This window comes from Chionomys nivalis, chromosome 13, assembly GCF_950005125.1.
Source record: "Chionomys nivalis chromosome 13, mChiNiv1.1, whole genome shotgun sequence".
Classification (NCBI taxonomy): domain Eukaryota; kingdom Metazoa; phylum Chordata; class Mammalia; order Rodentia; family Cricetidae; genus Chionomys; species Chionomys nivalis.
Genome location: NC_080098.1, coordinates 40,918,577 through 40,938,383, shown reverse-complemented (window position 1 = coordinate 40,938,383; position 19,807 = coordinate 40,918,577). Strand labels below are relative to the sequence as shown.

The following is a 19,807-nucleotide window of genomic DNA, read 5'->3' as shown; positions in this document are numbered from 1 at the left end:
TGGAACTTGCTATGTAGACCAGACTAGCTTTGATCTCACAGAGATCGGCCTGGCTGCCTGAGCGCTGGGATTAGAGATGTGCCCTACCATGACTCACCTGATCTCACTTGCTGCACTGGGCTGAGGCTTTCTGATTTTATGTGACAAAATGATTTACAAAAATGTTTCATTGCTAACATGAGTTCACAGAACATTTAGCACTGCACATTTTTGGTTTAAGTAACCATTGGTTTTCTCTGCTCTTAAAATATCAGCAAATTTAGATTAATTGGACTTCACGCCAAACAGGTTATTTTTTTTTTTTTTGCTTTTCTTCCGCATTAAAGGGACCATGCTTGCTTGGGCTAGGAGAACTGAGGCTAGAAGAACCCAACTGGAGGTACTGGGCTCATTATGTGTGAGAAATGCCTTGAGCAGCTTCAAGAGAGGTGAGGTGGATGAATATGAGCGACAACTGTTTGCCACCTTGCCACAAAATACAGAGCATTGACAGCTTAATCTCAGGATGTTGTCAGTGTGTGAAGAGGTATGTCCTTAGCATATACAAAAAAAAAAAAAAAGAAAGAAAGAAACGACAGCTTGTCGGGGAAACCTGCACTCTCATTTACCACAGCAGGATTCGCAAAGGCTAGGCGATGTGGAGTGATCTTCAGCGTCCACCAACAGATGAGTGTGGTATGTGTAGGCAATGGAATATTATGCATTCACAAAAAGACAAAATACAGCCACTTTCAACATCATGGGTAGGACTGGAAGACAGTAAATGAAATAAGGTCAAGTACAGAAAATGAAAGCCCCCATGAAATCTGTAGCTGCTGAGAGAAGAAGAGTGAGTACAGATTGCGGGCTGGAGAGAGCAGAACGTGGAGCAGAGAGTGTATTGGCCAGTGGGCACAATGACAGTGGTGAGAAGGGAGGGTACATCCTGGGTTCTGCAGCACAGTAGTGTGGATGCAGCTCACAAGATGCTGCACATCTCAAGCTCTCTAGAAGGGATTTCACTTTAGAGTGTATTCAGTATGGAGATAAAAGGTTACAGCAATGGAGAGGCTTTATCTTTACCCAGTGTACACGTGGATCAAAACACTGTATTGTATCACAAATATGTAAAGTTATTAGTGTCAATGGAAAAGAAAAAAATTCTATTAATAGAACAAATTAGGAATACCATGAGGGGATGAATTCTTCTCAGCCACAGGACAGATGGATCTCTTAAACCTCCAAGTAAAAAGTGGTATGCCTCTATTGACTTTCTTTTACCTAACATCACACGGCAGGTAGAACAACAGATGATTCTGGCAGGAAGGATATGTGTGTTAATAACATCTGAGCCTAAAGATGAAAGAAATGTCAACCTGACACTCAGGTGTGAGCACTCTGGTGTAAAGAATGACCCCTGTGAATGAGTATAGATTTTGTAATTTATGGCATGCTCTGGACCATGTCATTTGAGCCCAGGCCATGACCATTTTGACAGCCATAAAGAGCAGTTGCCTGCATGTTTCTGCAGCTTGGCTGCCAGCTCAGAGTGGCTTAGCTGCACTGCACTGAATTCCGTCATCTTTCCCAGCCTTTAGAGTTTGTGATCCGTAGGATCCTTGCAGGGGAGCTAGCTGACCTATGAAGAATTTTCTATTGTGCATTGACCATTAACTTATTAGTTCACTGTTAGACTTACTTGGTTTTGGTTTAACTGATTTCAGGAGTGTGGGCTTGCATTCTTTTTCCATTGTTAAACGTGTTTCCCTCAGTGTCCGTAGCATCTTTAATTGAACTGACTCTATAAACCACGTAATGGTAAGGAGGAAATAATGGGAAAGTGTGTTGAGGAGGCAGCAATGCAAAGTGAACAGATCCTACCTTTGTAGACTGAGTCTCATTTCCTTGGTGAGTTGGGATGTGCTTCCTAGAAAGGATATGGGTTATGCTTAGAGCCGATGATCAATGCGCCTTCCCAAACGAACACCCACTCACATAGCCCAGTTCAGAAGTCTGGAGGGGCTGATTAGTTTTGCATCCCTAATAAGCTCCCAGGTGATGCTAAAGACTGAGTAGCAAGCACCCACATTACTAAATCAAAACACCAGCTCCCCAACTCGTCACATTTAATTTTATTCCACAGCATGTTTAAGGGAATGTTATTCTCAGGAAGATGTTTGGGATTAAAATAATTAAAAACAAACTTGAAAGTACACACATTTATGTATCTCTTCTTTTCATTAAATATATATCTGTTTGGCAAAAAAATGTTAGACTCTTTTATACAAAAACAAAGCCAAAAACAAAACAAAACAAAATAATCCCAAACCCTTGTAAATTGTAAAGACCTAGAATAATTACAACGATGTAAACTTGGATGTCTGACAGCTTGACCACCCTGGAGAACCTGGGTCGTAGCAGGAGCCCCAAGGACAAGGTGACACGGAACCGTTGGATAACAACAGCCAGCCGCCTTAGAGGCTGTTAGGTTTAGTCTATTTGAGATGGAGCAGGACTACTAACTTCATTTGTGCTTTCTGCTAAGGGGCTGCTGGGAGCTTGAAGAAATGAAGAAGGCAGGTCTGGGCTGGGGTAAGGAGAGGAGGCCCAAGACTAGATAGTGTGACAGAGAGGTTGGTCATGGTCATGGTCACAGTGCAGACAAGGAGCAGGCATGGGCTCTATGGACTGTCTAAGAGACCTGGTGCTGCAGAGGACTGGAATGAGGCTGCTGCTGCTACTCAGGGAACCAAAGTGGACCAGAGCAAGATCAAGGCCAGGAAGGGAAAGAGAGGAGATGCAAAAGCGATCTCAACTCACAGAGAGCTGATGATGTGAGTTGACCCTAGAAAGAAGGGGTAGAAGGTGGCGGCCTTTGGTCTTCTTGTCCAGTAACAGAGCTATTTTACCCAATCCTGGCCTTAGGCATTTTTCATGGTTTAGTTAGCAAATTTGGGGCAGCATGGGGCTAATTGGATTTCCTACTCCAGGCAAGAAGGAAGAAGGGCAGAAGGACATGGCCACATCAGGTTAGAATGAGAAGATTTTTTGACTTTCTTACTAGTGGTGGGTTTTGCTCATGACCCACCAGTGAGCGGTAGCAGTGGAGTGATCTGAAATACTGAGTCAGGAAGTAGATTCAAGGAGATGGTAAGAAGCCAAAAAAAAAAAAAAAAAAAACAGTTAAAAAAAAAAGCTAGAGCTAAAAATGAGGCCAAAGGAAGGGTTGATCTGCAGCTTCCCACCACCAAAGAATGGTCCCAACACGTGGGTGTGTTTGCGCTCCTCTCTGCTCATAGCTAGATCTTCCAGTTTAGGAGGAATGTGTCCAGGCCCAGCCACTTCAATTACAGTCATAGACGAAGTCATAGTTGCTGGGCTCCTTGGGGATGGGTGGAGGAGCATCCGGGATCTGGATATTTTCCAGGTCCAACAGGCGGAGCTTGATCTCCATGCTCAGCAGGGTGTCTAGGTCATTCCGTGTCAAGTCGCTCATCATGTCCTTCCCAAGCAGCGCGTTCAGCCCATCTGTCCAGATGCAATACTGGTGGGAAAGAAGGTGGCAATGAACATCACCGAGGACAATTACAGGACCAGCAGTTACTGGAACTAAGTACACGGCATATGCCAGACTGTCTTACGTGTTCATCTCATACCCATATCCTCTCTAGGAAGCAGAGACTTCTATTCTCGTATGTTTTTAAAGCTAAGAGAACAAAAGCACAGAGGAATGAGGTGATGTAGGAGGAATTGGAATGAGTAGGATTGTAACTCAGGCAACCCAACTCCCAAAGCTTGTTCTTACAAGAATGTTTCCTTATGGACACAAAACATCGAATTCTCTTGACTATGCAGTAGGATAGCTCTCTGTAAGACACAGGTACAATGTATACCAATATGTCTGTACTTAGCAGCACATCATTCTTGATACCCATTACAGTTCCCTGTTTAGTATCTAATGCCTTCCTACTATGTCTAATAGTTAAGTATAGACACTGACAACTCAGTTTCACTGTGGAGCCAAGGTAGCCCTTGTACTTCTTAGCAAGACAGAACTAGAAATTAGCCTTCAGTTGCCCACTGTTTGATAACCAAAATGGCTAATATCATCGGTTATCTTGGGAAGATAGAGGTTGACTGCCTGTCTGGACCTCCTGCTTCTGGAGCTCTAGTGCCCAGGGCTTCGAGTGGTTGATTCCCCACGGACATCATCTTGCTTGGAAAACACTCTGGAGTACATTATTAAGGTTTTCTTCTTTCTCTTTATAAAATGAATGCCAGTCTTTGCCTCTTCAGCAAACTATAAAATTCTGGGGAGAAGGAACCATGTCTCATTTATCTGAAGACCTACATTAATCTTGGCAGATTCCCCTTCAGAAAGTAGAGTTCTGCTCTAACTTCAAAAGAGAACCATTGGTACATGGAGAAAGAGCCAAGATTTCAAAACAAACAAAACAAAACCAAAACCAAAAAAAACTACCTATATATTGGTTGCTGCTCATTCACCTGATAGGTGGTCCCTGGTCCTACACAGGTGTCTATGCCGATAATTGTCCTGTTTCTTGCCGGCTTGGAATTCTTCCTAACATTGATTTGCTATAAATTCCATCCTTTCCTGTATTCGCTAAGTCAAGTTAAAATTCCAGATAGTGATGAGACAAAATGCTAGATGGTTACTTAGGCTGTGCCCACTATGTGATGCAGCATTTCAACAGAAGCAATAGATGGCTACAACCACTGTGTGTGATGTGATGAAAATTCTGCCACTATGCATGTCAATGACACTGGGGTGAGCCACGCCTGAAGGGAGCAGCAGTAGGCTGTGAAGACTTCTTTCTACCTCAGCTGTGTGATCTCTGACTCCAATGTGGTGCTAAAACACTTCCGGAAGCACCCGTGTGCTCATGAATATCTCAGTCATTTCGGACCATTTCCAACCAGCTATCTGCTCACAAAAAAGGAGAGAAATAGGGACCTACTTCCCAGCCTGGAGAGAACCAATTCTGTAAGTCGGGGTGAAGAGACTTTATTTATAAGAGCTTCTCAGGCCATTCTGACAAACACCCAGGTGTGGGTACCATTGAGTGCTGCGCTCTAGAAGGCCTTCACAGCTCTGGCAGCATGTCACAGTGATCCTTAAGTCCTGGGACTATTGTCCCTTGAACAAAGCTTTCCCAGCCTTGGCCACCTTCCTGGTACAGATTAACCCACAGGAACATTGCTTTTTGAGAAGCAGCAGGCAATGACCTTTTCATCAAAAATTACATTGACCGATAAAGAAAAATCTGGTACTACTGAATTTGAGTTGGATTTTCCAGCACTATTTCATGATATATTTTATGGTATAAAACCTCACCTTTAGCTCTATTTTCCAAAAAGCCTAAAATTATAACCAAATTGTAATAATTTTATCTTTTTTTTTTTTTTTTACCAAGATTGTGGTGGCCAATTACTAATTCCTATTAAAAGTAACTAGGCTTGACAGAGAAAAGGCAGGAAGCATGCAAGGTGAACCTGGACTATCTTGTCCTACCAGAAAGCCAGAAAGTCATCAAAGAAATGGAGCCATGTTGTTAAGAGTCATAAGACAACTTAGGGTAACCAAGATACTAATACAGACAACAATAACATCGAAAGACACAAAAGACCTTTAAATTTTGACTTCAAAATGATACTCAAACATCAAACAAACCCTCTTGATCTTCTTTAGGAAATGCTTATTATCTTCAAAATTTACAAAGGAATCAAGTATTTGTCCTGCCATCATGCATTCCAATTTTAGGATGCAAAATGTTATTGAGACCTGATTCTCTTTATATATTTCACTAATAAATAAAAATGGGGTGGTAGAATTGAGACATAGCCTTTTGCAAACTCTAGTGAATCCAAGAATTAGGCATCAATCAATCATCTGTGGATGCTAAATTTGAAAACAGAAGCAAGACAACCAAAAGAAAGCACCACAGATATTATTTAAAAGCTGAGTTTGAAATGTGTTAGGCTTCTGACTAGAAGTATCAACAAGACACTTGGGGAAGAGTGATACTGTAATGATGTTGCTTGGGGTAGATGGACCATCCATCTTTCACAGATGTCGACATCCTACTCCCAGGACTCTGGGCAATCTTAGGCTTTGTGGGAAAATCAAGGCTGTTGCCAGCTGAACATAACAGAGAGATTATTTTAGATTATCTAGGTAAACCAATGTAATTCCAAGGGCCCTTAATGTCAGAGAGAAGGAAGGGTCAGAAGAGGGTAAGATAATGGATTTCACTATAGAACAGGAAGTGAGAATGATTTGAGGAGAGAACTCAAGTTGTCATTGATGAAACTGATCGGGGCCAAGGATGTAGGTGGTCTCTGAAGTAGAAAAAATGTGAGGACACAAGTCTCCCTCTGAGAGTCTCTGAGAGAGAATGCAGCCTGCTGCCTCCTTGATATCAGCCTAGGGAGACTGCTGTCCTGTAAAATGACTGTAAATCTGTACTGTATTTAATGGGGGCAGGTGCGGAGAGGTGCAGGGTACCTATAATTATTCCATGTAAGTGCAAATGTGCATGTACACACATGTGTGTGTGTGCATGCATCTGTGTAGCATTAAAGAGGAAGAGAAAAAGCCTTTGTGTGTGTGGTGTGTGTGTGTGTGTGTGTGAGTGTAGTAGTTAAGGAGGAAGAGAGAGCCTGTGTGTGTGTATCACTGTGTCTTTGTGTGTGTAGCAGTTAAAGAACAAGAGAGACAGCCTTTGTGTGTGTGTGTTGTGTGTATATAACAGTTAAAGAGGAAGAGATAGAGCCTGTGTGTGTGCATATGTGTAGCAGTTAAAGAGTAAGAGAGAGAGCCTTTGTGTGTGTGTTATGTGTGTGTGTGTGTGTGTATGTGTGTACCACAGGATGGAAGTGTCAGTCCTCATCTAGTTCTTTGTTAGAGACAGGGACACTATTTTGTGGTTCACTGCTGTGCACACCAGGCTGGTGGCCCATGAACTTCTGGGGATTTTCCTCCTCTCATCATACCACAGATGATGATTAGAGACGTGTGCTACGTTGCCTGACTTTTGCATGGGTCCTAGGTATTGGAACTCAGGTTCTTACACTTGCAGAGCAAAGACTTTGCCCACCAAGCTATCTTTCCAGACCCCTGTCACCATCCATTCATTGTCAAGTATTCAGTTTTGGGAGGCCTCCTTCCCGCTACTTGATAAATGATGCATACGTAACAGAATGTTCTTCTATTTTATGTAGCAATTATGAGAAGAAAATGATTTTGAAGAAATTGAAAGTGCTCACGAGCATATAGAATCTACAAGAAGTGGTAGCTATGTTAAAACACACACACACTTTTGGCAATCCCAAACATTTCTCCATATCTGGAATTAATACACATACTGAGGAAAATAGCTTGGAACTGACTTAAGTAACAGCCCAATTTCTTCTATTTTTGGTCGTTTTCTATGTCTCTTATATATCTTGGCTATGTTGGCCTGTTCATAACTGCAACTTTATTTAAAAACAGAAATGGGAGGCTATGTATCTATTTTCAGACAGATGAAGACAAAGTCTTACCCTTCTGCAAACTAAATGTCAAATGACACAGAATTATATTTAAGCACCATTCTAAATGCAGGATTTGTGTCTAATCTTTCCTCTTTCTTTGGGGTGGATAATTTTATTCAAAACCTTCAAACCATTGAAAACCAGACGCTAAATACCTTTTAAATGAACTGACTCTCCTCAGGGAAATGAGAACAAAAGTCAGATCCTATTAAATGTTCCTTTCCTTCTAAGAGCTGTTTGTGCAGTTACATGCAAAACAAAAATTTGAATGGTATTACCTAAAAATAAAGTTTCAAGCGTGATGCTGGGGTCTAATTTACAAGAGAAAAAGTTAAATCAACCATAACTGCTACTTTATTTTACAAATGCATTTTCCTAGACTTATGCTAAATATTTTAAATATAGCTGACAGTGTGCTTCAAGAAGAGGAACAAATTATACATATAACAAGATGTCAAAAAGGAATAAAAGCATCTTGGAAATAAAATTCCAACAGCAGAGACAGCCCTGAACCTCTTAAAATAGCTTGAAGAGACTTGGTGGAGAAACTACTTCATCAGATGGCCCACGAATAGAGACACCATTTTATCTGGGGAAGCTCTAGAGCAAAGATTAAATATTCAATGTGCATCAAAGCCCTAGCCAGGGCCGCCTCTTCCTCCGGATTAGTTAAGCCCTTGCTGAGCCTGAGTCATTTGCACATCAGTTTTCTTTATGACCATCCTACAGTTTAGACTCTGAACTGTGTTAAAGGAGAACTATTAGGAAAGGTTGGCACTTTCAGGAGGTGGCCCCACTGGAAAGAGTTCAGCATTTGGAGGGCATATCCACGTAGGGGATACTGAGACACTGGCCTTTTCCCTTCTATCTGCCTCCTTGTCGCCATGAAGCAAGCAGGTTCCCCCTCCATGTGCACTCATCTAAATGCAACTGAGCACAGACTCAAACCTCAGGAAATAGAGGTCCAATGTAATCTGTTTTTCCAAGTGACGTCAGGCATTTTGTTACAGCAAAGCTGGATAAGACCCAAGGCTGCTGATCCAGCTGCTAAGAATTCTGAGCTGTGGTAGCTGGTGGTTGTTTAGGTGTCTGCTCCATGTCGACAGACACCCTTTTATTCATGATTTCCTCAAGCAGCATTCAATGAGAAGTGGCATTTCTTTCTTGCTAGAACCTTTCCTTCTTATTTTTCTCTCACAAGTTAACCTGTTACCAAGACCCCTTACCTCATGCTTGTCAGGCGCAATAAAATTCAGTTGGCAATTTGAGTCATACAATATGGAGAAAGCAAGCTCAAGCACCTCCTGTGAGAGAACAGACAAAACAGCACAGTAAACAAAACAGGAATTCTTAATACTACAAATGGCTGAACTTAAACCTGGAACACGGCTCGTCTTCTGTTGGTATTAGAAGAGCATCCATGAGGCTGGTGGGAGAAGAGGATGCATTTCTCCAGGTTTCCAGTATGGATTCAGCACAGGCCCGCATGAATCATCTCACTCTCAGAAGAAGACATCAAGCCTTATCATTGCCTTTTGATGGGCAGGGTTTTGAGAGATGGCTGGTACACGGCCAGCGCTGTGTACCTCCCTCCCAAAAGACAGAGAGGTAGTAAACTCTTTAACTAGGGGCTGATCAACCTTAGCCACTCCCACCAGACGCCTTTATTGGATGAAATATAGATGCTATTCCAGAGGTAATGAGACATCTGGGTAAATTTCTCTCTTGATACCTATCCTTGGATCTTTGTACCACTATAAGGAAAGGATACATGAATCCAAGATGTATCCACTAGAGGCTGTAGGATATAGAAGAGGAACGTAATGGCCAGCGTTGGAAGACAGACTCAATCACTGATGTGCACTTACTCAATGGGCCAGACCAATGGTGCCAAGGATTAAAGGACTTTCTTTCTTTCTTTCTTTCTTTCTTTCTTTCTTTCTTTCTTTCTTTCTTTCTTTCTTTCTTTCTTTCTTTCTTTCTTTCTTTCTTTCTTTTGTGGCTGGATAAATTTGGTGGAAACACCTAGCATCCTATCAAATACATATGTTATACTAAACACTTTTTAGAGTGAGTGCCATACCCATATAGGGTAGCACAGTCACTCTAGTTTGAGAAGTTGGCAGGGTGAAGGAAGCCTCTGGAAGGTAACAGTCAATAGCCCTTATCAGAAGCCCTCAGTTCCTAACCTGGACCGGAAGGGTCAAGTGTATCCATACCAGCACTCTGCACTGTGGTAATGCATGCTCTTGCGTATTTTCTTTGCACCTTTGCTGGCACCACTGATTATGACCTTTGCACTTTTATGATCTGGGAGCAGCTCTGCTGAGAAACTGAGCATAAAGCATTTTTTCTTTAGGAAGCCAGATCTCTCCACATCATTCTCCACCTTGATTATGTGTGAGAGGATTTGCCTTTGGCAAGTGACTCACATGACAATGCCCCAGAAACAATATTTCAGATGAATTAAAGAATTATTCCAAAAGGAATCCCCAAAGACCTCGTGTTAGCTGGACCCACTCAGAATGCAGCCTCCTGTCAAGCTCTTCTGGCTCTCCTGGAATTCTCTGTCTGGCTCACCTTCAGTTGTCCTCTCACGAGGAGGGGACAGCCCTGCTTTGAGCCCAGACTGCCATGCACCTCACATTCAAAGGGTCCCCTCACTCTGCCAGAAATAGAAACCCTGGAGAAAAAGGACGCTGAATCATGGATGCACATCTGCATAAACTCCTCTCTTCATTTCTTATTCACTTTCTTCCTCAGCCCTCCATTCAGCCTTCAGCGGAGTTATGCAACAATCAAGCACATTTTCCATCGAGTTTGGCACCTGTTCTGATAACAATTTCTAGGCCTTTAAATTTTATAATCAAAATGGCAGTAGTCATACTAGTGGTACCATAAGTTGGTGTCATCTTTTAAAAAAAAAATCAATGAAACAACACATATCCGCAACTGTGAATCCCACTCTTGGGAGTATTTTTAAAATTACCCAAGCAAGCCAAAGTTACATGTTATTTCTTGTAAGGAAGTTATGAGAAATTAAATCTCTCCTGCTCCTTTGGGTATTAAGGAAATCACAAATAGTAAGATAATTATGAAGGAGGATCTGATGTTATATGAACAAAGGCAGGAGAAATGTCTCTATTGATCACAGTTGTGGTAATGGAGAGCCATTCACTAGGAGGACTCTGACTTATACGTGAACGTGAGGATGGAAAAGAGGTGCCTTTGCTCTGAAACTCCAGCTACAAGGATGTCTCTTCACAAATAACAGGACAACGTGAATTGCGCCAAGGTCTCTCTGCTCAACCCCGTGTAGCAACTGTGACAGCAGCTGATGTGAGCAGCACACAGCCAACACGCATGCCCTTGCCCGGGTGCTGAAGCCACTGGTGACCAGGGAGTCGGAGCTGGGATGTGCGGAAATCAGGAAGACACACAGGAAGGGACACAGTGACCTTGGGCTTTGCCCTCCTTTGGCATGCATATACTTGTCAGGATGTGAAGGATCTGAGCTGTCACGACCTAGATTCCTGATAAATACAGGCAGGAAATGGGAAATTCGTGAGGATGTCAATTCCCACTCTAATCTCACCAGGGCTGCCTGGGAGGGGTGGGAGGAATTAATTCTCTGAACTGCGTGCCTGCATGAAAGGGTGCTATCATTTTTAATGGGTTTTATTGACATCTCTGGCTTGCTGTGAGTCATTGGTGAAGGTCAGCTTTCTGGCACTTCCAAAAGGGAGGATGCAAAACTGGGAACAATGGTACCTCTTAGGCCAACTCTCCAGAAACTGCCACCTGTCCAAACTGCCCTTAAGGAAGATAGGCTCCAGGTGGCAGTTGAACAGGCTGTCACAGATCTGGGACAGTGTCCTGCTCTGAACCTCCTCTCTCTCTCTCTCTCTCTCTCTCTCTCTCTCTCTCTCTCTCTCTCTCTCTCTCTCTCTCTGTGTGTCTGTCTGCCTCTCTCTCTCTCTCTCTCTCTCTCTCTCTCTCTCTCTCACACACACACACACACACACACACACACACACACACCACTCACAGACACCTAATGCATGGGGGTTTGCTGTTCACCACTGAAGGTCTTCTGTTCCTTCTAGACTTAAGTGAAAAGCTAGAGGTCATAGCAGCTCCTCTCCACCCAGCTCTGCTGAGGCACACTGCCCCTTTGCCTTGACTAGGAAGGCTTTGAACGGGTCTAGCTGTGGAGAGAGAGGGACTAGGATAGGAGATTGCTAAACATTCCCTCACCTGCTGAGGTCTCTGAACTCAGTACCTTGCACTTAGTTCTCTAACTCTGGGGCAAGACATGAAGAGTCACTCAGAGAAATGCAGCCTTAGCATAAGGAGGCATCTGAATATGCATTTTCCCTGGGTAAATGATGGGCTGGCAGTATGGGACAGAGATTTCTACAACGTATCTTCAGTGTACAGTGTTGGCTGCCATTTTTATATTGCTTTGGGTAACTTAACACCGGCCATTTCTCCCAGAGCTTACATAACCATGTGGGTTCTCCATCTACCCAGTCACATTAAGGGCTAAGTGTTTTCATGGAAGATACATGGTATTGTTTGGCATGTGTGCGGATGTTAATTACAACCATAGATATAGTAGATTTCCCAACAGGTCATCTGCACACCTGTGCACTTGACTTTCTAGTTTAAAAGGAAGAAACGCTGCCTTTTATCTGTGCAGCACAGAGTTCCCTCTTCGCAAAGGTGAACCTCTCAAACCTTCTGTATTCTCGAGATCCCATCTCCATATCTGCGTCCACGTAGTGACCTGGGTTTCCTCCTTTCTCTACTTCTCTTTCCATCAGGCTACGGCATAACCAATTTTCTTTATCTTTTCAATTTGGGTTTTGTTGAGTTTTCTCCTGTTTTCAGTTTCATTATCTCTTCTCTAATTTCTATCCAATTATTTCTAATTAAATTTCTCCGCTTTTCTAGTGTTTTACGATAGGGACATTAATGATTTCAGGGTTTGCTTTTCTCCTAAATACTTAATATAATTGTCCTCATAAATGCCGCTTTCACTGCATCCCACAGAATTTATATTTTGAATTGTATATAGCTTGATACACATAATTTTTCTTATGACTTTAAATTATTGGTTGTTTAGAAGCATGTTGTAAAATTTCCAAACATTTGCATTTCCACTCTCATTCTGTTATTGATTTCTACTTTAAATGTACTGTGACCCAAGAATATGCTTTGTGAGATTATTGCTCTGAGAAAATTGAGTGCTTCATTTTCGTCATGGTGAAAACTAAACAAAAGATTTTATGGCCCAATGTGGATCTTAGTGAATATTTTTGTGAGCTCAAGAAGAACGTGCATTGTGCTTCTGGCTGGATTATTCTATTGATAACAATTAGATCAAGTTGATTGATGGTGCCAATAAGAGCCCCAGTATGAATTTGATTGCCATCTTGCCTGATCTCTATTGGTTATTAAGGCAGGGCATCCTCAGCATTGAGGTTTCCTTTTGCTCTGAGTTTCCAGACTCATGTATTTTGATATTTCTTGTTAAGTTCACGTGTGTGTAAGGTAAGACTGTGGTGTCTTCTAGGAGAAACAGCTCCTTGATAATATCCTCTCGACTAAGGTTTGATCTCTATAAGGTTAATAGAGACACCCCAGCTTTCTTTCGACTAGAATCGGTATGTCTTTATCCATCGCATCACTTTAAGCTTACATTGAAAGTAGAGTTCTTAGAGATAACATATAGTTCCTAATTTAACATAAAATTCGTTTGTAGTTGCTGTGCATTCTTCATGTTCCTGTTGCCATGACAGCAGCTCAGAGATTGCCTCCCCAAATCAGTACCCTGCCACTGCCAGTGTCCACAAATGGGGTGCCATTTGAGGCCCTGTGGCCAAGAGGCCACAGCAGGAGCTAATGATTCACAGAATGTCTGGTGACAAAGCAACTTCTGTGTTCCCTGAATCAGATGACCTTTCCGGAGGGAGACGGACCATTCATGAAGCACTGTGCCAGCTGTGAAGACCTGAGGTATAACCACCATGGAGTTCCAGTTGTTAGCTTTATAACCACCCACAGTGCTCCTCACACCCTGCTACCATCCAGATGTGGACATCCAGGGCAACATCTGCCTGGACACCCATCAGGATACATGGTCTGCCCTGTATGAGGTCAGCACATTTTGTTCTCTATCTAGAACCTGTTAGAAGAACCCAACACAGCCCCTTGCACACACATGCTGCCAAGCCCTGGAAACTCCCCAAAGCTAAGGTGCCAGACCCCAGCAGGCCAGACCCCTCCACATGGCATCACTGTTTGTCCTTAGGGAAAAAAAATAAGGCCTATCCTTTCCCTTATCTCTATATAGGTCTCTGCTTCTTGAGCTGTGATGTTATTTCTGTTTTCTTTTTTTTTTCCAAAATAAGTTTGCTTGAGTCTTTACAATGTATATTAAATAAGTACGCTTTGATCCGTTTTTGTATAAAAGTCAGTTTGAAAACTGTTGCCTCTTCATTGATGCACTTGGACTGTGCTGAAAGTTATCGGCTATGCACGTAGATAGACACAAGCACGTTGGTGACACCAGCTGTTTGTTCTGTCCCTTCCTGCCCGCCCTCTCTCCCCTTCCTCTTTTGCCTTCTTTTTAAATGTGAGCTCCCATTCGTTCCACTTATCCAGTTGCTTTACCATGCAATAGACTCTCTACTGCGATCTTCAGCAACACACAGCAGTCTTTCGCATAGGTGATGAAAAGCTAAAGTTTTTATTTTCTTTTCACCTTTTCTTTCTTTGATACAACTCCTGCTTTTACCTCGATCTAAGTTTGTAGTCCTTATCATTTCCATTCTGACAGAACCAATTCATTTAAACACCACTTGTAGAATGTTGACTTTTTCTATTTTAAATCAGTTATAACTTTCCAATCCGACAAGCTCTACATCTGTGTCATTCTGTAAGAGGCGAATGATTTACACAACCTAACGAGAAAGCAGAGCTCTGATTTGGATGATCGCTCTGTTTCTGTAGGCTGTCTTGCCCACCCCGCATTTTAGGGTAAGAGGAGGCATACTTCTAATTTCTTTTTGGGACATAGTAGGTAACAGGAAACGAGAGCCAGGTCTTTAGACTGATCATTTATGTTAATAGAGAAAGAGAATTGGGCTTTGTTTTTTTTTTCTTTCTTGCAGAATATATGTGTGGCATGTATTAGTATCTGTGTATGCACGAATGTTCACATATTTGGGATCTATTGTATGTGCTTTCTGGTGTGTATGCACGTATGTACCTAAGCATCTGCATGCTCACAGTTGACATGAGCTGTCTTCATAGATCACTTCCCACTTGACTTACTACTCACGAAACTTGTCCCTTCGTTCAGTTCCTAATGTACGGAGGAGAGTGACAACCCTCAAGACCCTCACAAACGGGCAAATGCAGGAAATGTCTCTGAAAGTATTTTACAGAATTCCCGTTTCCTAGTCAGCATGTTCAAACCCTGGTAGACTGCTCTACTGCCAGCCAGCCCTCCCAGGCTTCTGGGTTAGACTCTTGTGTTGTCAGTTTCTTCACATGACTTCCTGCTCAGTTCAAGTGCTACATACCTAGGAACCTCTCTGGAGCTGAGCAGAGCCCGTGCTCTCTGAGACTTAAGAGGGAGCACCTGACATGTGGAACATATGGCTCTCCCTGCTGGTGTGGAAGGAAGGCAGCCTCACAAGAGGCAAACCATGAAACCTAGGACTTGTTGCCACAGTTTATAGTGCTCTTTGGAGTCTAAGGACAACACAATCCTCATCTCTCTGACATGGAAACCCCCACAGGTGCTCTACAAGAGATTCCCCAGACTTTAGTGCCTCCAGCATCCCTCCATATTATTACGCTTGTCACTGGAGTACCTTCTTGGCTTGTGCTGTGGTGGGCTTAGCAATGAAGAAATGAACACGGCCTTGAGTTGAATTGTATCTATATGTCACAAGGAGCAAGGATCTTGCAATCAGCATCCTTGCCTGTATCCTTCCCTTCTGGCATCCTGAACAATACTCTCACAGGACTTTTGGTTTCCTTTGAGTATAGTAGTTGGGTAATGACCTTTTATCTTCATTTGGAATCAGAAAACAAGGACCACTTATGTTAATCCTGACTGATAAGCAGAATATATGAGTTTTTAAAATTTCTTTTAGACACTGTTTTGAGAATCAAAGAAATAAACTATTGGTTCATGTGACATTTGGTACACAGATGTCTAGAGCAGCCAGGTAAATCTAGATTTGTTTTGTTTTGTTTTAGAAAGACCATCTTGCTATGCAGTCCAGGCTGGCTATGATTTTCTTGCCTCATCCTCCTTCGAGCTAGTGTCAGGAGCCATTCCCCCCCCCCCAAATTATTATAGGGAGCATCGCCCTGAGGAGGTTGCAGAGGGCTCCACTTCCCAATTGTATTAAGAATTGTTTTATTGACAAAGCCTATCCCACACCCAAACTAACTGTTAATAGAGAGCTATCTGTTAGCGGAACCCGCCTCACACTCTAATTATCCAGAGAACTAGGTGTGTCAACTTGTGACTTCCTGACCAAGGAATCATGACCTGACCGATCGTAACCTCCTGGCCAACGACCTCGTGACCGGCTTGGACCACGTGGCAAGATCCCGTGCCCCAGACCCCCAAGCTCCTCATCCAGGGGCTATATAAGCTGCAACCATGACTCTAATAAACGGAGGCTGTGACAAGAACCCTGCTTGGCCTTCTTCCTCTCTCCCGCCCATGTCTTTCAGGTGGTACCTCTCCGTGACCCTGGAATAACTGACTGCCAGGTGGGTTACAGACCCTAGACAGAGTAACTTGCCAAGGCGGTCTACAGGCTAGGATATCAGGTGTATATCACCACACTCAGCCAAATCTTTTTTTTTTTTCCTTTTTAATGGATGGTATATAAAATGCCAATGGGTATAAACAAAGAATTGGCTCCTTGATGCATCCCGCTGACCTAGAAACAGAGGACATTTTCTGTCTTTCAAGATTGTGTTCCCTCCCTGTTTCCTCATAAAACAATGTGGACCACCAATGGTGAAAACTTGCAGTAAACTGGAAAGGGATGGAGAGAAATACTGCACTTAACGGACACCTAAGCGTGTATTCCTGAGTACTGCTCTCCTTTGAGCTGCACTGGATACTTAATAGTCGACTTTCTATGATGTTGAAAGATACAAGGCACTTAATATTTCACGACATTCTTTGAGTCAGAAGTCTGTCTTGGGCTTCACTGAGACTCCAGTGAAGCAGTGTTGGGAGCAGGAATATCATGAAGCGGAGGTGAGAAGAGGCCTAAAGAAGGGTTGAGGGTGAGCAGAAGAGGCTCATACAAAGACAGAGTGAGAACAGCCATTGTAATTTCTGGGCTGGAAGCAGACAGGAAGTAGGGGAACAAGAGAGAAGAGGCATTACAAAGGTGATCAGGCAGAGGGAGCGAGCACATTAAGACAGGAGAGGAATGGTTCAGGGAAGAAAAAGGGAGAGCCGAGATGTACAACTCGACATACAATGCCCTTGGTTCCAGGGTGAACCCTCCAATACATGCATGTACATTTCTGTGAGCAAAGGCTGGGATCATTATGATGGCTCACTGCATTGTACAGACAGCCATTTACAACGATTGAGAAATCATACCTTGTTTTGTTTAAGGGCACCTTTCTCTTTCATGTGAGGGCAGTCCTTTCCCGTCACCACTGCTTTGATATCTGCCACCGGCACTGCAATTCATAAAAATAATGAAAGTTATGACACCATTGAAAGCTTCAATGTCAATAAAGGAGCAAAGGTACTCATTGAGTCTGCTACCATGGTTGGCACTGCCCGAAGCCACTACAAAACAAAAAGGAAGAGAAGCGACAAGAGGAAGAGCTCAGGCAGCGTTCAGAGACTAGACACTCAAGCATACAATGTTCTGCTAAAAAGTATCTCTAGCACGTTAGTTCCATAAATATAATTTGGTTCACTAAAAATTAAAATAACACCTACCATAGTGGTGCTGTTAGTGATGGTATTCTAACAGATGTGGCAGTAGGTAATAGTGGTTATGGCACGAATACTGACACTGTAAGGCTTTCTGTGTGCTAGGATCAATGCCAAAGGCTTCATATGGTTGATACCCCTAGTTAGCATTTGCATCTATGTTGTTTGTTTCCGAGTGGTGGATAAGCAGAGCAAGTATATCTAGTCCAAATCACCTGTCTGACTCCACAGTTCGGAACTCGCCTCCAAAATTTCTCCCTTCCCCAAATCGTTAATTTTCATAACAATTCCTTAAGGTAGGTTTAGCTGTCCTTGTTCAACAGGCAGTGGAAATAAACTCAACACAATAAAGGAGCCTTCCTTTCTGATAGAGCCTTTGGAAAATAATGCAGTTAGATAGAACGATGTTATCTTAAGTCTTGCTCAGGAGTAGGAGGAAGATAAGAAGCAGAAAAAGCACCACATTCAAAATACTCTTTAAGATCAAACGAGAGGGACAAGGACGAGTCGGATGGTTCAGAACCTTGATTTAAAAAACAACACTAAGTTATCCATCCTTCTCCAATCCCAAATCTGCCAGCCCCACAAATGACTGCGAAGCCAGCTGCAGATGCTGGCGGGCTTGGCTTTGCCGAAGGAGGGCTGGAAGCAATCAGTTCCCTACGCTTCCTTAAAGGTGGATATAATGACAGCTTTCACAGTTTAAGCTTGTACATCCGCACTGAATAAACCGTTAATAAGGTTGATAGTAAATGATAAAGTTATAAATTTACAGAATATTAAAACACTCGATCAGGAGGGTCCCTTAAAAGCTAATGTGGCAGAATAACGAAGACTACTGAGAATTCTGCCTAAGTGTGGTAATGTGCCCAGAGCTGTCAACCCAGAGAAGTGTGGAAGTGAGGTGTTCCTCCAGAGTCTCTGGAAGCTTCTCCATCATCTACTTCACAACATCAGCTCCTCTGTCACATATTCAGTCCATAGTTGTACTCAATTTTAATATCAATTCCTGGCTTCTCCTTCTCCCTTCTGGGCACAAGGAAGACAATGCTTCCCAGCAACTTTGCAGTTAGGTGGGGTCTTGTACTCTGGCCAATGAAATGTAAGAGGAAGTACTAAAAAATCCCTGTCTCCATTTCATCCTTCTGTGTTCCAGCATGCTGATACAGGTATATATATATATATGAGCTTGTGACCCTAAGTGGCTGAGGTCCTCCTTCATCACCATCATGGGTTAGAAGTCTTTTTGCTGTGCTAAGACTCAGAGGTGCCCTAGGCTGCCTGTTCCTGAACCACAGTGGAGCAGTGTGGCCTCTCCTGACCGATTCAGCCCTATATCTCAGATGCCTTTTCTTTCTGACCCTCTCCTGACCTCCTCTGATTAGAAATCTTGTAGGTGGCTGCTAAGATTCCTGAGCCTACCTTGAACACTGGCTTCAGGTCTCACAAGTCCTTTTTCACAACCAAGGACCGGTCTTGCTGCCTGCCTGGCTGATTTGTCAGCAGGGAGCGTCTGAACACTAGAAGAAGCTGGTTGCATTTGCAATGGAGACACTGAGGGAATTTTAAATCTAATTAAGCAAGGCGATTCAAAATTCCTCCTAAAGCTTCATCAGGAGTTTGAATCACAAGGATATTGTAGAGAATCCTTTGTTATAAGATATGAAATGCTTAATGAACTCCACAGTGTCTATCTTCTGCAAAAGTAAGTTACCCCTTGGCATGTAGAATGGGACCAGGAAGATACAAAACTGCCATGGATCAGTCTTTTGAATCCTCAATGCAAAGGCTTCACAGAAGGGAATCTCTTTTCAATGGATATTGTGGCTGTACATATTTTATATTTAAATATCCATTGTCCTCTATCAGGGAGATAAGCTGCTGTGCCGCTCATGGGATTATGACTAAAAAGAAAACACAAATTCTAAAAATACAGTCCCTTTGAAAAGCTGGGTTTTTTTTCCTTTCTTTTCATAGCTTTTCTCTAGCTGCACTGGAGGATTAGACACGGGGAGAGCCATAACCAGTGTCCTCTGGCCCAGGGGCAGAAACCAAGGGCTCATACTCACACCATGGAGAGCTCACAAGGGCTTCAAAGCCAAGGTAGCTTTTTGATTTGGTCTTTTGACATGGGAGAAAGATAAAGAAGTAGGGCACAGAGCTGGGAGATGCAGGAGGCCATCAGAGAAAGAAGCAGCAAGCACCCTTACTCTGGGGTACACCTTTACATCCCATAATTACTCAGATTAGGGAGGATTGGGGTGAACTGCCATT

General features: G+C 42.9%; 1 protein-coding gene across 5 annotated transcripts in view; it reads right to left on the bottom strand.

The window, feature by feature from the left end:
- Positions 1-2,096: 2,096 nt before the first annotated feature.
- The window catches only part of Elmo1 (engulfment and cell motility 1), a 522,491-nt gene continuing 504,780 nt past the window's right edge, over positions 2,097-19,807 (bottom strand). For all 5 annotated transcript variants that reach the window (XM_057787434.1, XM_057787435.1, XM_057787437.1 and 2 more), the window contains 3 exons: positions 17,189-17,271; positions 8,760-8,837; positions 2,097-3,523 (listed from right to left, as the gene is read on the bottom strand). In XM_057787434.1, the coding sequence (XP_057643417.1) occupies positions 3,323-3,523; positions 8,760-8,837; positions 17,189-17,271 (362 nt within the window). In that variant the 3' untranslated portion in view covers positions 2,097-3,322. The remainder of the gene's footprint in view (positions 3,524-8,759; positions 8,838-17,188; positions 17,272-19,807) is intronic.